At 38.4% G+C, this 25,174-nt stretch overlaps 1 protein-coding gene across 3 annotated transcripts; it reads right to left on the reverse strand.

Moving 5' to 3' along the window:
* Positions 1-1,151: 1,151 nt before the first annotated feature.
* Positions 1,152-22,125, reverse strand: LOC137985114 (homeobox protein SIX6-like). 3 transcript variants are annotated; one of them, XM_068832604.1, is made up of 3 exons: positions 21,915-22,125; positions 4,816-5,464; positions 1,152-1,913 (listed from the first exon to the last, which is right to left on the reverse strand). In XM_068832604.1, exons 2-3 carry the CDS (start codon positions 5,388-5,390, stop codon positions 1,778-1,780), a joined length of 711 nt encoding a protein of 236 aa, XP_068688705.1. In that variant the 5' UTR covers positions 5,391-5,464; positions 21,915-22,125; the 3' UTR covers positions 1,152-1,777. The 3 variants fall into 3 exon arrangements, with proteins under 3 accessions (XP_068688705.1, XP_068688704.1, XP_068688706.1); XM_068832603.1 differs by lacking the exon at positions 21,915-22,125 and adding an exon at positions 13,834-14,226; XM_068832605.1 differs by lacking the exon at positions 21,915-22,125 and adding an exon at positions 9,973-10,155.
* Positions 22,126-25,174: the final 3,049 nt, after the last annotated feature.

Here is a 25,174-nt window from a genome sequence, read left to right on the forward strand (position 1 = left end):
AATTTATTGCCGCGCGCTTTTACATTTCTCTGCCGAGGATTTTTTCTCTACCTTCGTGTTTTGTTTTTGGCACAATGACTATTAAAGATAACTCCTTGTTTTGAAACAGATAACCTCAAAAGATTAAAGTAGCTGTTTTGCGTTATCTGCGATTGTTGGGCAAATATTTGTACGGTGTTCATCACTGACTGACAGATCGATAAGCTGTTTTAAGTGTTTTCTTCTTAAATCGCATATCGAAAATCTCGTCGCATTCCTTGGAGTTATTGAGCCCAGCCGCTCCTACCGGCGGTTGAGATATTTCGGGCGCTGGCAAGATATCTCTTACAATGACACGTTCTGCATCTTGCTGTTATCTATAAGAAAGAGCTTTAATTCTAGTTTCGCAAACATCTGCACTTTGAGAAGAGAAAAACTCTTGATCTAGTTGATGTTAATACTATTCAAGAGAAAAAAGAAATAAAAGACGAAACGTAGCTTCTCTTTTAAGGTAGTCAGTTCCAATACTTTGTGAAATGAAGGGGAACATTAAAGCGCTATTAGGCATTTCTGGCTCGCAAACTTTTCATGACGATTGCTGTGTTTACAGAGGCTTTACAATTGAGGCATTATGGTAATTGGTCATTGTTGGGTGGCAATCATCAAGAGTGTATTTGACATATGCTTGACATCTTTGATCGATAAAGGAGCCTTCTCGTTAATGTAACGCAAAACGGTGTTCTTTTCTTTTAAAAGCTCTGTTTGGTCGCCATTTGTACGCAAGAATAATAATCACTGTGATCAATTAGCGCGCGTATGACAACCCCCTATGGCAAAGTGTTAAATACTTGTAATGCGCTGTCGGTTTCAGTCTGTCCCTTTAAAAAACGATCTTTTGGCGATTTTTCCCTCTTTCAAATGCTAATCAGGTAACAGAATACAAGGAGTTAGCGGGTTTGCATGGACACGAACAATACATTTCGCATTACGTATGGAAAACTGAAACAGCTGAATGGAAGATGGAACGACATGCGAAAAGAAGCTAGTAGCTCCCTCAGCCCTCGTTCAGTGGATTCAAAAGTTTAAGAGGTCTCCGTGAAGAACCCAAAACTAATCTACAGGGGGAGTGATCGCGCTTTTTTGTCGTGGAGATTCCAAGAATGCAACGAATATTATTTGTGTTGAATCAACTTTATTCTTTTCTCAAGATTTCTTTTCGATAGCGACTTGACGACTCGTCGCGTACTCATCAGTTGTGAAAATGTCAGCCACAAGGTGTTGAGTTTCTTGTTCAACAAAGCAGCCCAGTACGAAATGATTTTTTTTTTACAAGAACTGCGTTTCCCGCAGGTCATATTTTGTACATTTAAACATTTTACATCGATAGTTTCATTTCAATCTGTACAACGATTCCATATTTGAGAATAAACTTTTTTTCTGGCTTTTTAAGTCCTCTGGAGTTCTGCGTTCAGCTTTTGCCACCCTTTGAATCCCAAGGTGAAACTAATAAATGAATTGTAAACTGTGAATTGATTTGTGGATGAGATTCAAGTTGACAAGCGACCATGGTTCTTTTTCATGGCGATGTTTATATTTCTTTTTGTCAGCTTTACTTAAAGCTTGGGACGTAATCCTGGCACTGAAAGGGTAAACACTGAGAACTGTCGCGAGGTATGGCATCACAAGTCCCAAATTAAATATTCTTTATCGTGGCGTTTCCTTTTTTGACTTGTAGTCTTCCTCTCTCTTGCTTTAATACAATCGTTTAAAACGTCTTGTTATTTCCGTCTCTGTTCGCTCATTCCACTTTGTGTAAATCTTCGTTTGAATCGGAAAGTGGTGAATTTTTTAGCCCTCGAAAGTCTTCCATAGCTTTTCCCTCTGGCGAATAGCTTGCTTTGCACTGTGATAGGTGCTGACCCTGTTGGTTCATTCTGTTTAAAATCAAAAAAAGGAAGAAAGAAACTCAGTTATTGCGGTACTGAATATCGCAATGGATAGAAACGTGATCATTGATTGTGAAATTTTATGAAATTGGCTGATAACTTGCCACTGGCGAAATCGCTGCAGGCATTGCATCTGTGGGTTCATCAATAGTCTTTCAACTTTAGTTGTTTTATTATTATTTTTGTGAGACTTTACTGTATCGCGCTAGATTGCGAAATGGCAAGAGTTTCTTATGGGCTCATTAGAGTGAGGACACTGAATGTGGTCGGGGGCCGGAGAAAGAAACCTTGCAAGGCGTTTGGCTGGAGTAGGCAGAACTGAGAACGGTTCAAAGCGTGCGACAGAGAATCGAAAAAACCTAATGAATACCAAACCATTTGTTCACTGCTGTCATTACATTGTTGTACTGTTTGGCTTATTGACATTCAAATACATAGTAGCTCAGTACTTGAAGATGAGGCGAGTAAGCCACTGTGGACGTTACGAGTTCCTTGACTATTTGTTTAATATATTTTGACGTATTGCATGCGAAACACTACAACTTTAAAACTGACTTGGCCATGATGAAACTCGTTGACGCTCAGACTAAAGTCTGCCTTTGGAATTAAAAAAAAAAAACATTCCTGAACGCCTTCAGCTGGAAGAAACAGCTGCTTTCAAAGTTCCAATTTGCTGTTTTGTGGCAATGCACAGAGCAAGGATATTGCCTTTAAAAAGAGGTTATGGCTTCGCACTCTTAACTAGTATCAAGACATCTTGTGGTTTTGTTTGACTTTTGTAATTGTTTTCTCGTTGTTCAATTTACCTGATTGATATTTTTCAAGTGCCTTTGCCCCAGAAGTTTTTGGCAACTCGTACATTGAATCAAGATAAGACAGAACACGAAAAGCGAAAATACATTGAGCGGAGGTTGCAATTTAGTCGAAAGTAATAATGTAGGGGCAGCTTTTAAAACTTGTATTTCAGACCGGCTCTTGATAAGGACAAATTGTTCTAGTAAGGACAATGTTTCTCTCGCTCAAGGAGAACAAAGCTTTGTTCCGATCTCTTTTTCCTTAACTAGATCAATTGAGTGTTGTTAATTGAGACCTTTGCCGGAAAGGATAGACTAATAGCTTTAATGACTGCCATTATACTTTACTCCTCTATTTTACCGCTAAGAGTGTAAATAGCTTTGATTTGCACTGCAAAAACTATTATCTAAGGAACAACAGACATGAACTGTGTCTATGGTGAATATCCGATGAAAAAAATCTTTTTGTAGAAAAATCAACGTTAATCGCCTCATCAGATTATATTCATGCTGAAGACTATAGAAAGAAAGTGTATGTTTTCTTCAAATTACAGAAACGCGATTAAAAGGGTAGTCCGAGCTCTTTCAGAAGCCTGTGCTTTGATGGTTCATTGGAAGGCTAAAACTGATCGAAAGAGCGGGGCATTCAAGGACATTTAAGATCCTCTGATCTCAGTTATTTTTTGTGCTGTTTGTCGTAGGCTTTCGAAAATAATTTATACTTCGCAGCTTCACAAGAGCTCATCACAAAAAAAAAAAACCGGAAAACCTTTAACACGATGGAGCTTGCTTTCGTGTTGAGGAATGTCTAGAAGGGAAGAGAAATGTTATTCTTTTCTCGTTTACTGTTTACAGATAATATTAGGATTTCCAAGGGTATTGTTTAAATACTTCGGAATCCGCTCCGTCTGTTGGCCTGCGCCAACCAAATGAGTTAAATTAATTTTTGAAGTTCTTGTCATTTAGTTTAACGTACGCTCGCTAAATGCGAAATCTTGTTATCACGTTTTGCGACTGTACGGTTGGCCCAAGTGAGAGCAACCCACTTCACACCTTACCATTTTCGTTTGTCAGTACTTTAAAGAGATTACAATTTGTGGGGCTTCTCATCTTAATTTTGGCTTTTTTGCGTCTTTGTAGCTTTCGTCGTAGTCATCTATCAAAAACAGTTTGACTAATATAGGATTACAATTCATTCTGAGAAACTATCCCTCGCAAATTGCACGCGCGTGAACTGAAAAAAAAAAAAGAACCCAAATCCGTTTGCCTCCATAAAACCTCCAAACAGTCATAGGATAAAAATTTCGGTGAGCAAATAACCAAATATGCCTCGTAATCCTTGCTAAGTACGTAAGAAAGTTATCAAATATTTCGTGGGCAAACAAATTACAGTAGAGTGGAATTCAAGAGATGTTATGACACAATTCCGGATGATCTTAGGGTAAACATTATCACGATCAATTTTCCTTCATTATACTCGTGTGTATAGCATGTTGATGAATCAGATGAAAGCCGTATCCGCATGCAATCTTGACGCGATACCCTTCTATTAATGTGCAGATTGCTCTTATGTTAGTTCACAAAAAGTGCTTCGCTTATCTGCAGTAACGTGTTGGTTATTGAATGAAGGGTAAGGGAACAAACCCATTTATCGAAACAATGTTCGTTAACCACACGTCTTCACAAACCGCATACGCTGTCACCGAGCCTAAATATCAATAGTCTTATCCATGCGGTGTATATTTCAGGATTAAGCTCTGTTTTGCCCCATCTGTTTTGCTGCTAACTACGTAAACCAATTTGGAAAAAGTGTGGGGAGCGTTGGTGTGACGGAAACTACCGGGAATCACTTGTAAATGCAACGGTGGATCGCCTTTTCACCACTAAACTTCATCCTAATTTGCCAGTTTCCGTTGCAAATGTGCTGAGCCGAGATTTGTGTTTGGTGGCAAGAACGTCTTTTCATTGAGAGGATTTCCATGTTTATATTTGCGTACTCTAGTACGTATAATCATCATACGCAAACCACCCAGACAAAAAGAAAAGCGAAGTTTAAGAAAAAGCGGAGTTCTGTAATTTAAATAACGTATGTTTACCTGTTTTTTGCTGCTGCGGCGCGATCTCTCTGTCGTCTGTTTTTAAACCAGTTGCCAACTTGTGTTGGAGTGAGACCGGTGGCTTGCGCTAGTTCTCGCTTCTTCGTCGGGTTTGGATATGGATCTTGAAGATACCACTCTCTTAACAAGCTCCTGGTTCGTTCCTTGAAACAATGTGTTTTTTGCTCTCCGTCCCATATTGTCCTTGGAAGGGGAAACTTCTTACGAACTCGATACTTATCAACAGGTCCCAATGGTCTTCCTCGAAGTCTCTCAGCCTCTTGATAATGAGCCTCCAACCACATCGCCTGCAGTTTAGCGTGTGAATCTTTGCCGAATCGATGTGTCTCCAATATGTGGTACAAGTCCCGGAAATTACCCATGTGAAACGCCACGATAGCCCGTGCTCGGAGCACGATCTCGTGTTTGCTTAGCGCTTCTAATGTTCCTGGGGCGACTGGCAAGGACCACAGAAATCTGGCCAGGCGTTCAATGTCGCCGCTTTCCTCTAGAGTCTCGCAGACTTGTGCGATCTGCTGTGGCGTGAAGCTCAGCGCTGGAAAAGGGGCGAACATGGCAGTGGTTGTCTTGAGCTCCTTCCTCTTGGTAGCAGTCTATTAAGACTAAACGCGGGGGTGTGGTAACGTCTCTGAAAAGTGTCAGTATTTATCAAGAGGGTTAGAAACATGGGGTATATTATCACTGAGATCGAGTGTTACGTTTGTAAGGCTTTGGCTACCTGATTGGCGTTTGAAGGTGTTTTTAAAAGGTTGCTATAGCAAACTTGTCAATCACGAAAGCAAGGTATTATCAACTTGGGTTGAACAATGCCTGGGGCAGATGGGACGGAAAATATAGATATCGGATAACTGTTCTTATGGTTGTTATTGAATCCAAAAGTGTAAAAAGAAAAACACAAAAATAATTTCCTCCGAGGCACACTTAGCAATTTGCATTAAAACTGACTTGAAGTGGATGCTAAGAAAAGCGCACTCCATTGATCTTTCTTTTAGCGTTTGAAATTGCTTGTTATCATTCTTAGTGACAGATGTTAGACAGAAAATGCATATGATTGGGGAAAAAAAAAAACCTGTGAAACAGCGTCAGCTATCTCAGAGACATTTCTCACCAACATAAACCAATGTATATTAAAATTCCCACACTTCTCTGAAGAATGGCAATTGGTGTCATCCTTGACAGCCGTGATTATGGAAAGTTTAACAACTTACAGAAGAGTGTACTTGTTTCGCCTTCGATTGAAATTTAAACGTTTCGAGCCATGAATGACACGATCGTTTATCTAGCGCATTCGAAGGATTACAGCCCGAATTCGTGCGAACACTAAGATGCCATACGCCCCCACAATATGATTTTGCCATTATACCTCTTCTTTCCGGCCTAGTCAATTTGGTTCAAATTGTGATCTGTAAACTGTGTCTCTTATGAGATCCCAGACTGCCATTTCTTAATTTCGTACTTCTTTCCTGAGCATTTCAAATTCAGTCAAAGTTTAACATTCGTGCGACACAATGCTCAGTTGTTTGAATACTTATTTTTTCGGCAAATTCGGCTTGACAAACATGGATTTTTTCTATCAACAGAGACATAATATGCGTAAATCTGGCGTCTTGTTGGGCGCTTTAATTATTTTACTTGTCTAAGAAGCAACATTTTTAAATCGAGGCTTATCTCCGGGTCAGTCACATATACACAGTTATCAGGATCTGCCCTTCAAGATATTCCGACTGCCAAGACTCCTTGTGTTTGAGAGTACAACCGTTATGTAAGCAATGTTCAACGATCGGTTAAAGCTGAGGAGTTTAAATGCGCCAACTATGCTATTAACGTTAATTTAAAGTGCCGGCGTTCGACAGAAAATCAGGACTGCATCTCAGTCAATTTATAGATAACGTGCTGGGAAGAAAAGAACCATAAAAAACAGTAACGGGGTTCATCAACGGCAAGGGCACAGCTGCTGGTGAAGTGAACATTAAAAATGCATGATGTGAAACAACGAAAGGAAACAAGAATTCAAATCAAAATTACCGTTTGAAGGACTAGTAATACAGTGGCTAAAGCTTGTGGGGAAAGGGAAAGACTAAAATCACGATTTCTTTAGAGCATGGCGCTGTATATGTCATTGTTATAATAATTATTATCATTACCGTGCTTAGTTGCAAAGTTTAATTTTACGATATATTTGGACAAGGAAAGATGACACAAAATCGAAAGCTCATTAGCGACCGAGCTTTTCTCGCGACAGTTAAGACTGTTGATCTCTTGTGGAACCTTCTTTTATTGACGTAAATCGGAATTCTGAATTTACTATTGTTTTATTGATGTATATGGTCGTGTGTGCCGAGGCTCTATCACAGTATTATGATATACGTTTACTTGATATAAGAAGCAAGCATACTTGGCTTATTGTTTTGTACGTCGAGAAAAGAAATATTGGCCCTTGTTGAGGTGTTTAGCTACCCGCCGTGCTACTTACTCCTTGCTGATGAGTGATAAAACAACCATTTTAGGTCTAAGTAAACAAGCCTTTGCGACAAATCTATCCAAAAAGGAGGCTATTCTTACTCATTGATTATCGTTCCTCATACTCGGTAGAGGCAACAGTTCAGTGTAATCTATAGCTCGATGAACAACGGGAGCTGAAAGTATAAACACCATATTATTCACGCTCACTGATGATTTGCCAAATATGTCATCTGCCAATGAAAGGCAATTAATTAGGACAAGCGCGAGGCCTCACGAGCGCCATATTTGCCACCAATTTTAGGTGGCTTCTTGGCCCGTTGGCGATTAATATACTGTGCTAGTTTGAGCTTCACGTTGTTTATGTTTAACTGCAATATAACATTTGAGGCGCATATCCGGACTCTATCGATCTGAAGTGTTCCGATACTATCTCGAAGAGAGGGCGAACTTTGTTATGCAAAATTTCGCGTCATTTCTCACCTATCGTGTGAGTCAAGTACTGGCTCAAATACAGCTTTGAGAACCATTCGTAGAATTCTAAGTGCTTGTAGCTTCGTTTGAAGTCCAGAAAAAGTAGCTTGCATCAATGATACCTCCGGTGATTTAGAATCTTGAAAAAGAGTCCAATTCAATATGAAAGCGTACTATGGAAAGAAGCTCTTGAGTGTTGATCTCAGAAAAAAGAAACAGCATTGGTAAATCTGTACACATTGAATGCCTGCCTGCCTTTAAAAAATTCAAGAACATTGTCCGTTTCTTGTAGGTAGTTGTGATTATTAGAACAGGTTTAACGAAAAACACAACTCAAAGGATTGCGGATTATTTTCGTAAAAAATACGCTATTGAGAATAGTTTTAAATTCAGAGTTGTCAATACTACATCTTTTTCATTATTCCGTATAATGAAACTAAAAGGAATAATGAAACTAAAGACATCCAGTTTCTTCAACCTCACAAATAACGTAAAATACCAGTTTATAAAATTCATATGAATCTTGGCTTAATTTCACACCAAGTTTTTGAGCTATGGTAGACACAATAACTAAGCGCGCGTCTAGTTTTGAGAGCCATTACAGCTGAATTGCTTCCATACATATATGGCACACAATGAATTGACCTCGAAATACACTTGATCGTAGAAGAAAGTAATTAGGAAAATGGCCACTCTGCCAAAACCTATCCTCCACAGGGACAAAAAACACTGAAATGATGTACTGGCAAACCGATTTGAACAACGCGCCGCTGATAAACAAAAGTTTTTAAAACGCAAGCCATTGAGTTGTCCATTTCATTAATCATTCATAGGAACCTTCCTTGTTGTATTTTGGTCCCTAACAGGGAATTTATCAAGGCAAGGCAAAAAGTCAACTGTTTTCCGAGTATGTCTAAATTAAAGACAAAGGCGTTTAAAGTCATCCATAAGAAATTCAGTGTCGATCCTTGTTATGCGAAACTGAGAGCTGAAATAACCCCAGATGCGAATTTTACTTAATTTTAAGTGTTTCACGATTTTAAGTTGGACTTTGATGAAATTTTACTTGAAACGGGGAACATATGAGAAATTCCTTCTTAGACGGAAAAGTAAATTTTCATGAGAATTGCATGGTGAAAATATCATAAATATCGTTGCAGTTGTTTATTTCTTGGGACATATTGATGTATGTTGTGAGGAGGTCAAACTAGCCTAGAACCGTAGCAAGTCTTTGCGCGGATCAAATGCATACCAGGCAAGATACTACACGAAACTAGGGAAACCATAACGCGATGGAAAAGCTGATAGAACCCATTTGCCAACAGTTACTTCGTCAACATGTAAACAACGTGTAGATATAGATCGTCAACCAAATTGTTTAGACGTTGAAATTGCTTTTCAAGTTGAAGAGCTTGGTGTGAATATCAATTGCATAACAACAACTTAGACATGTCAGATGTTCAGAGGAAGGTGAAGTATATTGTGCAAGGTGAACTGGATCAGATTTGATCGGAAATTCGCAAGGCTTTTTACAGACAGCGGAATCATCATTTGTCGCTTTGAAACGACGTGGGTTTCCGGTAGCGAAGGACAAAAGTGGCCCAAAGACTGTGTTTTCCCGACCAAAAAACCTGAAGGGTCTTTGTACCTACTAGTTCCTATAGGGGCGTTGGAACTGTAATGCCAAGATGTCGCTAACTCTCAAATCTGAACTCTCGATTATCAATCGACTGACAAAGGAGGGAGAATATGTGATTAATAGTTGTTGGAAAATTGTTAGTTCATATACTTTATGGTGTTATAAAGCAAATTGTGTAGGTTGTATGTCTTTTCCTGTTTACTTTTCTTTAGAAGACTCGACAAATTGGCTTAGCACTGTCGGGAGACTTATTTTGCATTTTTACATGAATATGCGATTACCAACAACGCTAATGCCTGGTATTTCATCTTACACGGAATGGCGTACACTATCGACTACTGTACCGTCTGTTTCTCTTTAAACTAAGACTCCTAACAGCGAAGTACTAGCACTACCACTCAATTGTCTTGACATGATACTGTAGTGTTTGAGTGGTTGGTCTGTTTTTTGTACACTTTGGTGGTTACTGAGGCCACGCGGTTCAGATGATTTTCTTGGCCGGTTTCTCTCTGGTTTTAAATGTACAAATCTGTTGGCGCCAAAACAAGTACGAAATGCCTTACCTCTCCTATGAGGGACCTTTTTCACTTCTGTGTAGCACCGAGCGGCAGTCTCGTTGGTGAATCGTTTCAGATAACACTTCACGATTAGCTTGCGAGTCCGTTCTGTTCGCCCGTATTGACAATAGGCAAAATGTTTTAAGGGCGTGCTATGCTATGCTATGCTACCGGGAGATAAAAGCTCCTAGCTCTAGGGGTTTGCTTCTAAACAATGACTATACAAACAGACTGAGAATTAGACAAAATATCGCACACAATATCGGGCCGTTCTATTACAACTAACTACCACTTGTTACGCTCCTAATTGCTTTTACTGTCATATGTAAATGATAGGACATAATAGAGCTCGGCTTGCCATTCACATTGTGGATTATATAATTCAATCAGTCCTTTAGCTTATCAATGCTTTTGTGCCAACACAATAGACCGTAATGTTAAACAACAAAAGCTTTAACGTTGTTAAGCATCTATCGTATCTAGAAGCTTTCCTATTTGCACGTTGTGTCCCGCTGGGAACGGTAATAAACCCCAATAAAGAACAAAAGCTTTCCCTTCTAAATCAAATGTCATAGGTGGTACTAATGACTCGCGCTTTAATGCCAATGGGTCTGTTTGAATTAACATTTAAGAAGAGCTACGCCCACTTTATTATCAAGCAAATTTGGTCCTCTTTAAAGCCGTTACCAGCATTTCGCCGGGATTAACTAAATTGCTGTAAAGACTCCGGTTTGATAAGTGCTTGTTTGCGAGATTGAAACGCACTGGGCGAATTAATAAACCCGCGCGCGATTCGTCGATTCATGTCCTTGCGGGTTCTCGCACGTTATAACATTTAAAATGCCTCACGTATAAATTCTTCAGTAATTACAGGTTAGTGAAGAATCTTATTAACCTGACACAATTTTTGCATGCTGGAGAATGTTCCCCCGGTGTGGTTAAAGTATGAGCCAATAACTTAAATGTTTTGATTATAAAGATTTTTGTCTGTTCCATCTAACAATATGTTGTTTTTTTAACCTAAGCTATCATAGTACGGAAGCGATAGCAAAAGCAGAAACGGTTTCTTACGCAAGGACAGTACTTATGAAGATAAATACTCTTATCGATGATTCAAGTCTGTCAATGAACCTAATAGAAACAGTTCTTGCACAACAAATGAAAGTAATGTTGTTTGACGCAAAGTCACTGAAGCGGGCGATCACGCAACAGTGTATTTGACAGCATTCTGCTGAAGAAATCTGAAGAGTTGACTCGTTAACACAAGTTAAACCGAAGTGTCAGATCTGAGAAACATCGCGAGCTATGTTTTTCGTCCGGTGTTCTTATCCACATTGATACAAAGTTTGTCAAAGTGAAATAAGTCGATAAGTTGCGGCACGCGAAACTGAATACCAACAACGTCCAGTGGCATCCTGCTTGTATTAGACCCGATTTTAATAAAAGGCTTGATCTAAAATGACGTATTTTTCTTAGGCACGAATTGTAAAGAAGATGGTAGAAGTATTAGTGAACTCAAGCTGACGGTGGTCCAGGTGGTTTTGGCAATCTAACTCGGTCGGATGGAGTGATTGAATGACAATTACGATTACTCGTATGGAAAAAATGCACCCTAAGGGGTGTGCCTTTAATGATCATCGTCCCACCGTCGTGTCTGTGATGAAAAAATGCTCAAGATGAAAAAACAAGGATTTTCGATCCACCTAATAACGCTAGGGTAAGATGTTGAAGAAACCTATTTACCGGCATGTGAATTAAACATTAATTAAGCTAATACTGCTTCCTACTTCTCGGCAGGAGGCTGAAGGAAAACCATAATAACGTTTTATTTATTAAGATGCATTTAACGATGCGTTAAGAACATCATAAACTGAAGAAGGCGATCACTTTGCTCTCGTCTGAATGTAACTCACTGAGGCTGACTTGCAGATTTTTCAACGCCCTCCTCTCTTCTTCACACCTTAAAAGAAACTCTGTTTTGTTCAGAATCTTCCTAATTGCCCATAGATAGCGATCACGGCGTGAAACCTTGCTAATTACATTAGGAGGAAAAGATATTTCCTACTTTGTATTTATATTTTGACTTCTTATTATGATACATGAAATAATACCACGGATGTGATACGTTTTGTTTAGTGATCTTACAAAATTGACTTCCCGTGGTGTTGACTTTAATGGATGTATTATCAGACAGAACCGTGCACCAGCTTGGAGGGCTGTCCAATTATGGTTTTTTTTATTCGATATTTTCTCTCGCCACGTGTGATTTTGAACTGCATGTTTGGAAATTTTCAAAAGGCCCCTGGTGACAGCTAAACGGTTTCTCTTGCCAAGTTTATCACAGTGTTCTATGTCAATTTTTTTAGTATCCGCCATTTTAGGCAATCAATCAAAGAGTTCTTTTGATCGCTCACAAACAGTGTTCTCCTCTGGGTGGTAGGTTACATACTCAAAGCAAAAAGCGCTATTGGTTGCGCCACAGAGAGAGTAATCTCAGGCAAATTGTTTCATTATATTACAATAATTTATCTTTTTATTTCGGTGAAAAAAATAGATTGTCAATGAAGTGTTCCTCGCTGTTTTATTAAAAGAAGTGTAAAATTTAATGAGAAAAATTGTGAGGTACTAGTATTACGTTAGGGTGCGGCTAAATGAAAAATCAAATTCGCTGTTTACATAAATGTGTATATATTTATCTGTATATAGGCAGATCGTTATAACGGGATCCATGCGGGTCTAAGATACCGTTACATGTTCAGCGGGATTAGGACAAAGGCACGGAAATTCAAATTAATAGGCATACAAAAATGGAAATGATTACGACACGGCGGGTGTACAACGCGCTGCAGAAAAACACTTCAGAAGCGGTTTTAGTTTTTCGTCATAAGCAGAAATTTGCATATTTGCGGTTTAGAGTTTAATATACTTGTTCCGTGGAGTTAATTTTTCGCGAAGACATCACTATCGGCACTAACATGAAAGCTAATACAGGATTTTCAAACCCGCCTTATTAAATATATATGATGTGAATGTTATCAATGTAAAAGTTGAATTCTAACATCGAAGCCTCCTGATAGACCTGGAAGATTTTTGTGACATTTGTATCTACGCTAAGGTTTATTTATTACGAACGAAGAAGGAAATGTTTATAAAAATGTTTATTCTTGCGTATCAGAGCCCAGATAACGAACATGTGTTTCAAGGTGATCCTGTATAATTGCCTCCCAAAACAGGTGTTCTACGCTTTTTTGGTACAAACAGATCTTGAAATTCTTGACCTATGTTTAATACAAAACACGAAACCGATTGTTGTGTCTTTTTAATTGAAGAGAAATTTATTTATTCCTGTCTTATTTCTCCTTAAGTTATTCTTAGATTCTTGGAGACGTATGACACCGTGATAAATAAAAAGATAGTTAACAATAGAGGCTATTATAGATCCATACAAAGACGTCTAAGGGCACTTGATCAATAAAATAAGTGATTTTCTATCAGCTAAATCAATACTGTTCAGTGAGGAAAGGGTTTATATTTTTTACTGTTTAATGCAGAAAGTTTATACTGATTTAAATCCTGTTTTGCGTGAAGCTAAGAACTCTGAGCACAAAACTGTTGATGCCTAGTACAGTTGTCAAGGCATCCAATGCCTGGCGCATATTGCGCGCCATATTTGCATGCATGCACGTTGGCGTGAACTGCGTCGGTCTGTGATATACTCCATGTTTTATATCGACACGCGTAACGAGCCGAACAATCTGGAAATATTAGCCAAGATGGAATTTGCACACAATTCTCTTCGTTCATTATTGATTTGCCAAAACGTATGGTAGACTAATGAAATAAAAATCAGTAAAGAATTGTACTTACAGAAAAAGAATATAAATTGTAACCGCAAACAGAGCTGTTTAGACCCAAGTTGATGAAGTAAAGTCAGCGTTTCCTTGATGATCCTTATCGCTCTGGTCAGTTTGCTCCGTCGTCTTGGGCGCAATGCAGTGTTCTCTTAGAGTGATGACCTTTACGAGAGACGTATCTCTTTATATAAGACCACAGAAAGTCGTTGTCGGCGTGGCTTATATTGATTCGACATGCACTTCCCTCTTCGAGTACCATACAAACCCCAATGTTCAGAACCTTTAAGTTCTCTTGTTGTTTAAGATTGTTTTGAGGTTAAGATGACGGTGATCTATTGCTTCTAGGGCTTAAGATAATATCAAAAAGACGATAATATCGGTGAATGGTCATGGTTTCCCCAGCAGCATCTTGTCACGAGTGTTGGGGTTTATAACGATGAATTAGTTAAATGGCGTGGGAAGGTAGGAGACAAGGTACAGAGACAATATCACTCAGTATCGCACGCTAACAAAACGTCACCGACCTGGTTGTTTTTCTCAAGGTCGAGAGGTCTTTTATTATAGTGTGCTCTCTTTTAAATAACCCTTGGAAATGACTACATTTGAAATTTTCCAGTTCGCCAGTCAGAAATTTCGAGAATTGAAAAGGGTTCATGGGTCGTTGTCCGCAAGGAATCTTTCCAAAGAGCAAGAATGGAAGTTACTTCTTGATTTTTAAGAAGAAGGAGAGTTTGCCTCTTAAAAAAAAGCTGCATCGCCTCTGACACAGAATATCTCTCGGTATTTGGATCAGCATCTAAAGGCGGAAATCCTCAAACGTTAACTGAAAATATACTTTACAAAGATAACCATTAACTCTGAGAGCAGTTGTATTAAGTGTTCCGTGTGATACCTTTGCATAAGAGCTGATACTGAAATTCACGCAAATCACGGTAAAACGCCAAAACTGCAGAAAAATATATGAAAAGGATGAACGATTTTTCCTGCATAAATGAAATCACTGTTGGTTCTGAGAAAAGGAAAACAAATTAAGGCTATGGAGCTTTCAGAGCCAACCAGATTTTGCTGCGCTCAGCATCTATAAACTGCCAGAAAACTTGTCCAATCAAACCATTGTTCGTAAAAAAAAGAAGACGCAATATTTTACGAAATATTACTGCCATCAATTCATTCTTGAACAAATTGCTCCGTAATAGTGCGACTTTTAAGCGAAATATTATCCATTGCTCCAAAAGCAAATATTTGTGGAGCATATGCGCTGCATTTTGAAAGAGTTTTTTTTTGCTTTTGTATGTTAAAAAGGACAGGACAATTTCTCGTTTTAGGATTTTAAAAAAAGTGTTAACTTCTCACGACTCCAAGGAAATGGGTTTTTTTTATGGCACGATGACGTCACCGTCTCTATTGGTTTAATTGTTTTTCACTAAAAATAATCAGAGTGCAACGTATCGGTTAAATTCTGAACTTCCTTGGTTAAGATTATACCGATGAAAAATCCAACGAATTGCGAGAATGTCCGATTTTTTTCTGTATCGAAATACAAAGGCGGCAGGAGTAAATGCCACATTCGTGTGGTGATATTTGCGATTTGTTTTCCGTAAAGTTTTTGTACTCAATTAAGCCTGAACTCTGACATGATAACTCCGTCCCACAAAATTTCATCATTTAAGGAATGTCAATCAACCTTATACTTTTTCCTCGCCTCCTTAAAATATTGTTATTCGTCAACTGGGTGAATTCTCCAACTAAAACGTCACAGAGAATCTGTAGGCGCGCGGTTAGTTGCGCAGCAACTTGTTCCCATCAGAGGTGGAGGAAATCGACGGTTTCCCACGAGTTTGGGATCTATGACGCACAAGTGATAATAGTCTACTCAAAGCCACTCTATTGTTTGAAGCCGATATTTTTTCCTGACGAAAGCAGCTATTAAAAAAAACTAAATCAGTAAACAAGAATGAGTTAGCAAAAACCCTAAGATACGTATATAACCCTTTGATATCGATATCAATATACTGGTGAAAATAATTGCGAATAGAGCTGGCTGATATCTGTAGGTTGTGAAAAAAAAAATACTTAAAGCATTGCGGTTAGATCTTAAACGAAAATGAAACGCCAAGGTGAATGGATGGCAATTAGGTGGTTGATAATGATTTTGGATTCGTCAAGTTTCGTGGTTTTGATAACTTATCAAACGTCATCTTTCACTTGTTGGAGTGATATTAAGCCTCGGAAACAATGCTACCTAAGATCACATGACACTTGGGTCAAGTCATGAAACCTGGAAGGCAATCATATAATTAGCATTGTGTATTTCAAGGGATTGTCACGAATCTATCACTTTCAAATTTTGTCAGTTTATAGTAAATTTTGATAATGTCGATTAAAATAACTTTTGTTCTAAGTGAGAACTTTTGTGGACAGCGTTTTTTTCATTGTACCTTAATGAAGAAATCCACTTCACGAGGGGACGAAGTGGAGCCGAAAAGCGTTTACAAAGTTGTTTTGATCACAACACTTCAAGGACAATACTTAAAAAGTCTTTTAGCGGTCACAATTTGCCTGAACTTCGCACGCATGCTCATTAATCATAGCCACACCCATCTCTCTTTGTTTTCTAGTCTCGACCATAGAGTCTAAATGATTTATAGTTTAAGTATTAAAACAACTCAACGTTAAAGGTTACACGTGTGTGGTGCACCCTGCGTTTTCTATTCCTTTATTTCTCGGAAGCCTCTATTTGAAAAATTTCCATTTTGTCTTCAGTTTTTAGTTCCGTTTGATGCGTTTACAAGTCACAATCAAACTTTTTTTTTTTTCCATTGGATAAACAGATGGCCACTGGTTCCTATTTCTCGCATTCATTTGACTTATCTCAGAACTTGAGAACTTATGGTACCTGAACTGCTGGCAAAGTTTGTAACTTCAAAAGGAGTTTGCAAAGTTAACATGAGTATTTTCCTTAGTGAAGTGAAGGTTTACATCCCTTCTTTGCAACTGTTTACTCTCTCTCAGGCAAGTTAAGGTCGCGTCATAAAATCCACGGTTACAGAACTTTCCGAAATTCTTCGTATAATAGTTTTTTAATTAAATTGTTTGTGCTGTAGTGAAATTATAGTTAAAGTAATTGAAACGTAAATTTAAAAAAAAGGCATCCTAGAAAAAAATCTTACGTCTTTCATTACTGATTACCAGCTCTCTCTATAAAGGTTTCTTTTGCCTTCTTATCCACGATGAGCTTCAAATGTAATGCTTTGAAAATTCAAACGAATCTATGACATTTACTTCAACGAGACTTTTATCGCTGAATTTCTGAAGTGCTCAATTTTTTAGATCGGTCATTACTTCTGTAAGATGCTGTTTTTAGACGTTTAGAACGAGAAGCGAATATTGAAAAATTGAGTTTGTTCTTGATGTGCCATTCTCATAGGAGACTTCTCGTACGTCTCTGAAGATATTTCCAAGATAACGATCTTTTAATAAAGCATTTTGGTAAACAACAGTATGACTTTAATAATACGGAGAATTAATTTCCTGATAAAATCAAACTCAATACTTCAGCTTAATTAAATACCAAAATGAACTTATTTGACGATTTTCAACGTAATTGCGTAGACACAGTACTGAGGTGACAGACTACTTGGAGAAAGGTGATCTTTGTGAGTAATGCAAAGTGAAACAGATTTTTGGTTGTGTTCTTTTACAATTAATAACTGTATAAACATATCAAAAGTCACCTTTGAAATTTTGGCAATTACCTATGTTGCTGCTTACAATTGAACATGTGTAAACTCTAGACTAACACACGTGTTAAGTTTACAAAGAATTATGAAACCGTGTTGAATACAATAATTTTACTGCACATTATGATTGCACATCAGATTAGTTAGTCAGTTTTGCTATAGGAAAATCCCAGATCATGCGCACTGTCTGTAGATTCCCAAAAGCAAATTAATTTTAGTTAAAACAGTGAATCAAAGCGTCAAACTCAAGCAAATTGTAGTTTCTTATCTTTCGTCGGCTAAAGCCAATAGCGGACATTTCATAAAAACTTTGTGGGAACATTTACCACAGTATACATGCTTACATTTATTTGCAGATCAGACAAGTGAAACAATACCTGGACATAAATAACAGTTTTGATGAAAAAAACTGTACAAGCTTATAATTGAAATGTTGTGAAAAGTCTACAAAAGCACCCTTTGAATTTAAAGCGTTACCGGTTTTGTTGATGTGATGGCACAAAAAATCCTCTGAGAAAAATAGACAAAAATCGGTGACTGTGTGATAATAACCTGTCTTGCATCGTGGGATAACGTCGTTTAACGGAAAGAAAAGGCCTAGGAATGTAAAGAGGGGGGATGTCACAAAATTGCTGAGCTGAATTGTACAGTTAATCTTTTTGTTGGATTTTTTAAACTCTCTTTCTTAATCGATACAATCGTCAGCTTGAGAAGCGAAGTGTTTTTAAGCTGTCGTTGGACTCAAACTGAAGGTAAAAAGCTTCCAACACGTTGTTTTCGAAGAGTGTTTTTTTGTAACCCAACATTGGAGTATTTTAATTACCTTGCCATTACATGTATCGTTATTTTGTCATCATATATTTTAGAAAGCAAGTATTACGAAATTATGTTGTGTCGATAGCCCGGTTGTAACGACCTCGCTGGGATGCACTTTTTACATTTTTACGCCTCTAGTCAATGAAAAAGAGACTGGATTGAGCCTAAAGCCAGTTTGTTGTAGCCAAAAGGTGGTTTTTAACGTTGCGACCATCAGCGCCATATTAGATGACACAAACCAGGGATCTTTCCTCAGAGTTTGTCATGTTGCATTTGCTCGTGTCGTCTTTGTCTCTACCGATTTGTTTGCAAATCAAATTTTAGTGAAAAGGCCTTTTTATTTAACCTGCATTTCATCCTGATTACTTTTGGCCCACCATTGCTATAGAATAACATCAACTCACGTGAGAAGATAGGGAAGTTTGGTCGTTACGATGCAAAATAAGAACATGAACTGAGTTAGAGTGCTAATGTCCGAGTAATTGGGCCGCGTTCACGAACAATTAAAAGAAGAACAATATTTTATGAGAGTAGAGGACCGGAGCGTATTTAAATATATATCAGTATATTCTTCCTTATGGCCCTCACAGGTGATGCAAACTGCAAGCGGATTTATGGTAAGGTTGGAAAGCAGAGACTAATTTTCTGTCAAAGCTGCAATAGAAGTCTTTGACCACATTCGCGCTTAGAATATTTCCGAGACGATGTGATGGAATTTTAGGAGAAAAAGCTGTTTGTGATAAATGTTTTGTCTCTAGTCTCACTTAGTCTAGAATTAAAAAAAAATTGTCGAATTTTTTCAATTTTAAATCATTGCATCTGTGATTGAAATAAAACACATTCGAAAGGAAAACCACGTCATCGTTATTTTTGTCTCAGCTGTTCTGAAGACGGCAGCTTTTTGCTTTGTATAGAAGAGTATATTCAAAATATCGTGCCATGGCCCTTGTGAATGAAGCAGACTATAATTTATTTTTAGTGGTGACGGCATTCTAAACCCTGCAGGGCCTTTTATGATTTGTTCAATATTGTTATGTATGGTAATGTACACCTGTCCTTCAACAACGATCTTCGAGCGGGGATGCATGAAGATGTTCCACTCGTTTTGTTAATGCTATGTCAAGTACAGACGAATTCATGATGATAACTTGAGTAAACTCATGCGTACACCATTGACATAAGGAACATAAAAATGAGTGGTCTAAATTAAGCAATGTTTGCATAGAAACCGTGGTAAATGGATAAGATGTGCTCTTGAAATCCAGTTACTAAAAAAAATGCCCATCTTAAGGCCTCACGAAGAAGGAGGAGTGCAGCTGTAGGTTAACTTAAACGAAAATTGTGTCTGGATTTTCCGACCTTTGGTCGACCATTTTTTGTGCAACAGAGTACGAGGCGGAGTATATCATTCGTCGGTACTATCATTGATGGTGCCGTTGAACTAGACGGCAACCAAAATGTCTTGTTAAAATATTTCTTCTCTCTTCGTTTCTTCTGTAGTCGTCGTCGCCCAAGCTCTTTTCGCCCTTACCTTTTTCGAACCGAGTGGCATTCTCCCCATATGTAAATTAAAGGGTTTTAAAATGAACCATTTTTGGAGACTTAGCTTCATTTAATTTACCAGCAGTTATCACCAAGTAATTTTAGAGATTTTATAACATTTTACATATTTTATACAGAGTTTCATTTTGTAATACTGCACTATATGCAATTCTTAGCTGTTTTTTGTTTCTATTTCACTTTAATTTTTGTGAGTTTTTGTTAACCGTGCCCACCTCGAAGACTCCGTTTTCAAGGCGTTCTTTGTATTTGGTTTATTTAATTTTACTGAGCCGCTTTGAAATCCGTGTCATCAGCATTAGAGTAACCCGATAACTTCATTTTAGTATTGTTCGACTAAGAATATTCTCCGAAAGCCGAAACTTAGCTCATATATTGAACTGCGGATGTGAAATCAAGTGAACCTATGATCCTTGCAGTTATGAACGCAATTTTAGCAATTGCGTAGAGAAACCTGACAAATTCAAGACTTAAGTTTTTTTTTACGTTTAAATGCAGAATTTCCTCCATAGTACTCAATGAAAAGTACCGTAATGATAATGTGAACAGAAGTTTGAATGGCCTAGTTATTTTGATAGATCCATTGTGGTACATAAGAAAAAGCTTTCATGAAGATGAAAAGACGAAGGCAATGAGCTCTATAGGAAGAGTTGGACACACACACAGTCAGGCATCTGTCCTGCCCCCCATCCCACCCCACCCTTGTACAAAAAAACCCTTGACAACTAGAGAAGAGCTATTTTAAACTCGAAAGCTACTGTCTCTGTTGAGAATCCATGTAGTCACTTCGAACTTGTAACCCCACCAGTTCCCCCGTACCATCGAACCGTATACTTCCGTGTTGGTTGTGTTGACATGGAAATGTGCTCGTGGTAAAGGCTGACTTTTTCTTGCGCTGGTTCAGGTTATCGGATTGCTCAGTCTCTTGTTAGTTTTCAAGAAGACAGGTGAACAAGAGCATGCTAAGTTGTCTTCTCAAGTAAGATGAATAATTGATTGACCATTAACGGTGAAACATTAAAGGTATACGCGACAAAAAATGTTAATCGTTATTTGTTTTTTTTCTAATGCCGATCCTGAAACCCTGAGCAATAAAAAAACACTACATTAAATTTACGATCCCTTTGAAATGCCCACGGAGGGAAATAAACCCTTTAACTCTTAGAGTGACATCACGGTGCTGATAAGAACAAAAAGGTTCAGTTATTGTGTGGAGCCGAATAGGTGGTTTTCAAGTTACGTCATTGCCGCCATGTTGGTGGACGAAAGCATAAGATCTCTCATTAGCTCCTTTTGTTCGTCCACCAGCAATTGTTCATTACATCATTTGTACCTGTGTCTCTAGAGATCTGTATACTAATTTATTATCAGGGAAACTTGGAAGGTATCTAACTGTGCTTTCCTTTCATGGAAGAGACTTCATTGTATTATGCGCGATAATTCACTTTGTTGCAGAGTGAAAGTTATTTCAAGCGACTGATCATACCGCTAGTTTAATTCCGTGAAGTTCTCACAACACTCGTAGTTGTATTAACTGATCAAGTGAATTCTCACACCAACGTTTCATCAGTTTTAGAGTGTCCGTCAGAAGAAAACAATATATAGTTTCTCTTACGTTTAAGAAAGGATCAATCTTACAAAGATAATCCGCTATGCTCACATAAACCCATATATGTGTACTACAGTCCTATATTAGCAGCATATGACGAAGACACCAGAAACAGCTGTCCAAAGCTGGCAGAAGTACATACAACGTTTTAAGTTACCGTTTACTGAATGAGGGATAGCTTGCGTGATTACACAGCCGGGTTGATTTGGGCAAAATGTGATTGCAAACCTGTGCACTTCTAAACACAGCTTCCTTAGTGGTGTTATATCTGTCCGGAAAGAGCTGACAAGGGGGGTAATTAAATGAAGGCGTAGTAGGTTCGAGTACTGTTGCATACTTCTACTAAGTAGCATTTTAGAACAGGCTCACCTTCTGCTGTGGAGACTGATTAATAGAAAATGAGAGATTCGCTCATTTAGTGACCAGTGTTGTTCAGGAAAACGCAAGTGATGTGAAATCACAACTGATTACTGAAGCCACCCTAAAAAATTATTCAGGAACTTATTCTGTGAGGCGTGACATAAACATTTCGTGAGAGAGCAGAAGTGCTTTTGCGTTAGTTGTGTGTCAAAACTAGGGCAACGGAGTTAAACAGTATCCGGCACAGACGAAAACACTTACTCATACGCTGACGTATGAAATGAAGAGAACATTAGCTTAGAAGAAAGAACAATGGTTCAAAATAAGTGATAGCGGAAACATTTTAGGATCGCGTGCATAACCAATCACCTGTGTCATTCAGTTATGGATGTCTAATCACTCCCTGGTAAATACAGACCTATGTTTACAATTAAGAAGCACTTCTCACAGATCTACAATCCTTAATAAGGGATCTAGGTAACGACAACATCATTTCAGCATCCACAAACGGTGAATAAGCTGCAAATTCATTCAGTGTTTACATAACTTTGCCGTATCTATTTCGTGACTTTCCGATTGGTCATTAGTTACAGCTGGAAGAGCTGGTTAAAGAGCCGGTGGAGGTAATTGCCTCCCGAAATAGACAGTTTTAATGGCCGTAAAATTGGCCACACCAAATTAGCAGTAGTTTGCTAACGAGGCTACGCTTGAGAAAAAGGAACGCAAACTGTTTTGTGATAATGGGGCAGGAATCACGCGATTCGAGAGTCGAGAGGGTTCCATACGAAAGAGATAAACTGGGTTCAGTTCCGCATCGAAACAAAACAGGGTTCGATGAATGGAACGCGCGATGTGGGCAAAAAGCGCATCAAGAATTGAGTTTACAATCTTCTTTTTTAGTGATTTTTATATTTTGAATAGGTGTTAAGATTTTTTTCAGAAACAAAAATGTATCTTAGAGGTTGTCCACCCAAACGCGACTACGATATTATTGCACGAGAGCTGAGTTTCCTTATAAAAGGGTGTTAAAACCCCGAAAATAAGAAGGTGCATATGCTGAACACTAAAGTAAAGTAAAGGAAAGTAAAGTAAAGTAAAGCAAAGTGAAGCAACCATATTTAACGTCGATAACTCGTAACAGTAATTCAACTGATAAACCTGAGGTCGACGGTGCGCTCATTTTACACCCCCCTTCGCCATCAGTGCTCCGTTTTACGGGTATTTAAGGCTACTTAAGCTACACAGAACGGAAAGAAGTGGAAACAAGGATGTGAGATTCGGGAATCGAACTCAGGACCCCTTGCACCAAGGCCGTGCACTAACCGACTGTGCCATCCTCGCTTACTCACCTTGAAAGTTAAAAGGATCTGTTGTGATTGGAATCCCAGAATTGAGTAGTTTGTTTTGTTCTGCACTTTCCCATTGACTTTGTAATTTTCTTCCTTAAAAACTTTATATAAGAGTGAAAGAGTAAAGGATTGTTGCGCGCGTAAGTGCAGTTGGCTGAACACTCTCTCATTAAACTTTGGTGCAGGTTTTAATTCCACAGTCATCCCAAAATTTCTGATTTCATCTCATAGCACAAGATGAAGTGGTACTGAGGACAGCCTTTGAACGAGGCACATGGGATTTTGCTCTAACTCACACATCTGTCCTTGTAATGGTCATCGTGTTGATTGGTCAGTGACTACTGTTGCAAACTTTTAAAAAACTTCTATTTGAATTGGTTAGGAACTGGTTGCGATCTAATGCTTCCTTGGCGTACCAAGACCGAAGAAATTGATGATATATCAGCGGTAGATATTTTAATTGATATAGAACGTTTCGGGAAAGAACTTGATACATAAACTTGATGCACAAAACTTTTGGGTGTTTTCCGTACAGCATAAGGAGAAACGCGGGAAGACACTTCTAGGCAACTATTAAGATGCTTGGGCCGTGATATTTTTCGACTCTTTAGCGTTTCTTGTAAAGCTATTTACTTCTCTATCTTCATACTGTAGTAATCAGTTATTGTCTTTCTTTGTCGCAAGTGCTTCTGCTGTACTGTAGGCAATTATAGTCAAGCAAATAGCTTGCAAATGGCCTTGATGAGCTTAATAAAAAGCAGCACAGGGAAGTGCACCCACTTATTTAATTCGATTAACGACACTCAGAAAGAGCAAGGTAACGGCAGTGGCTTTCTGTGTTTGCCATGACATCTTAAGGAGTCGAGACTCGTTTACATTATAACAACGCTATTGTTTTGCTGTGCGATTGTTGACTACTGTTAGAAAAACACTTAAAAATTGAGGGGCTGATCTTGGTCGTTGGCTTTGAAACTTGTTACTGGCCATCATCAGGTTTCAGTTATTACTGGTAGCAACCCGTTTGGTAACATCCACCGTAACTTCACGCGACGTTTCTTTACATTTTACACCGTATATTTTTCCAACCCTTAATGGACTGCGTACGCCAAAGGATAATTCGAGGTATCGGATATAGAACTCGGAAGATATACATTCTGTTCAGGAAGTAACAACGACCTGGAGTTTTCTACAGATCTGGAGTATCAAAGTCTCAGAAGCACCATTTGAAAACGGTTACCTTTTCAGTGTTGTTGAGTACCTCTGGTAAAATACTTTTGGAAGTCAGTAATTAAACTGCCAGCCTCGTTACTCCAGCGGATATCAAAGGAAGAATAAAGCTAACTCTCCCACTCTTCCCAATCTTTCCTTGTTTGAGTGATCTTTAGACGTATTTCAGTCTTAGTAAGAAATCAGTTTACTTAATGTAAACTGTAAACCGCGCAGGGAAATGTGATTTCGGGGGATGTTATCTATTGTTATTCTATCGACACTCACAACTTAAGTAGGAAAGAAACACTTCAAGGACCGAATGCGAGCAGTGATGAGTTCACTCAGTGGAAAGCAGAGATTTCAAAATGTACCATCATGTCTGTTGTATCTCGTAATTCCGAGATCTATATTGTGGAAGGTGGTAATGTTTTGTAAGTGGTATGACTGCCGCTTTGCACTTTCTGATGCGTTGACAAACAAACCGATGACAGCAGTGTCAATGAACATACAAAAATACAACAATACACAGTTACGCTGTATTGCCATAAAAGCACCAAAGTGTGAAAACAACTGAATTGTTAGTGAGAGTTAAGAGGAAAATATTGCTTTAAGAATTCCTGTGACAAACATACAGTCATAAATATGTCGAACAGTGATGCATTTATAACATTTAACTTGCTCTTCGCTCTTTGAAATACGCATTTGAAGCAC

This window comes from Montipora foliosa, chromosome 14 (genome assembly GCF_036669935.1).
Source record: "Montipora foliosa isolate CH-2021 chromosome 14, ASM3666993v2, whole genome shotgun sequence".
In the NCBI taxonomy this organism is placed as follows: domain Eukaryota; kingdom Metazoa; phylum Cnidaria; class Anthozoa; order Scleractinia; family Acroporidae; genus Montipora; species Montipora foliosa.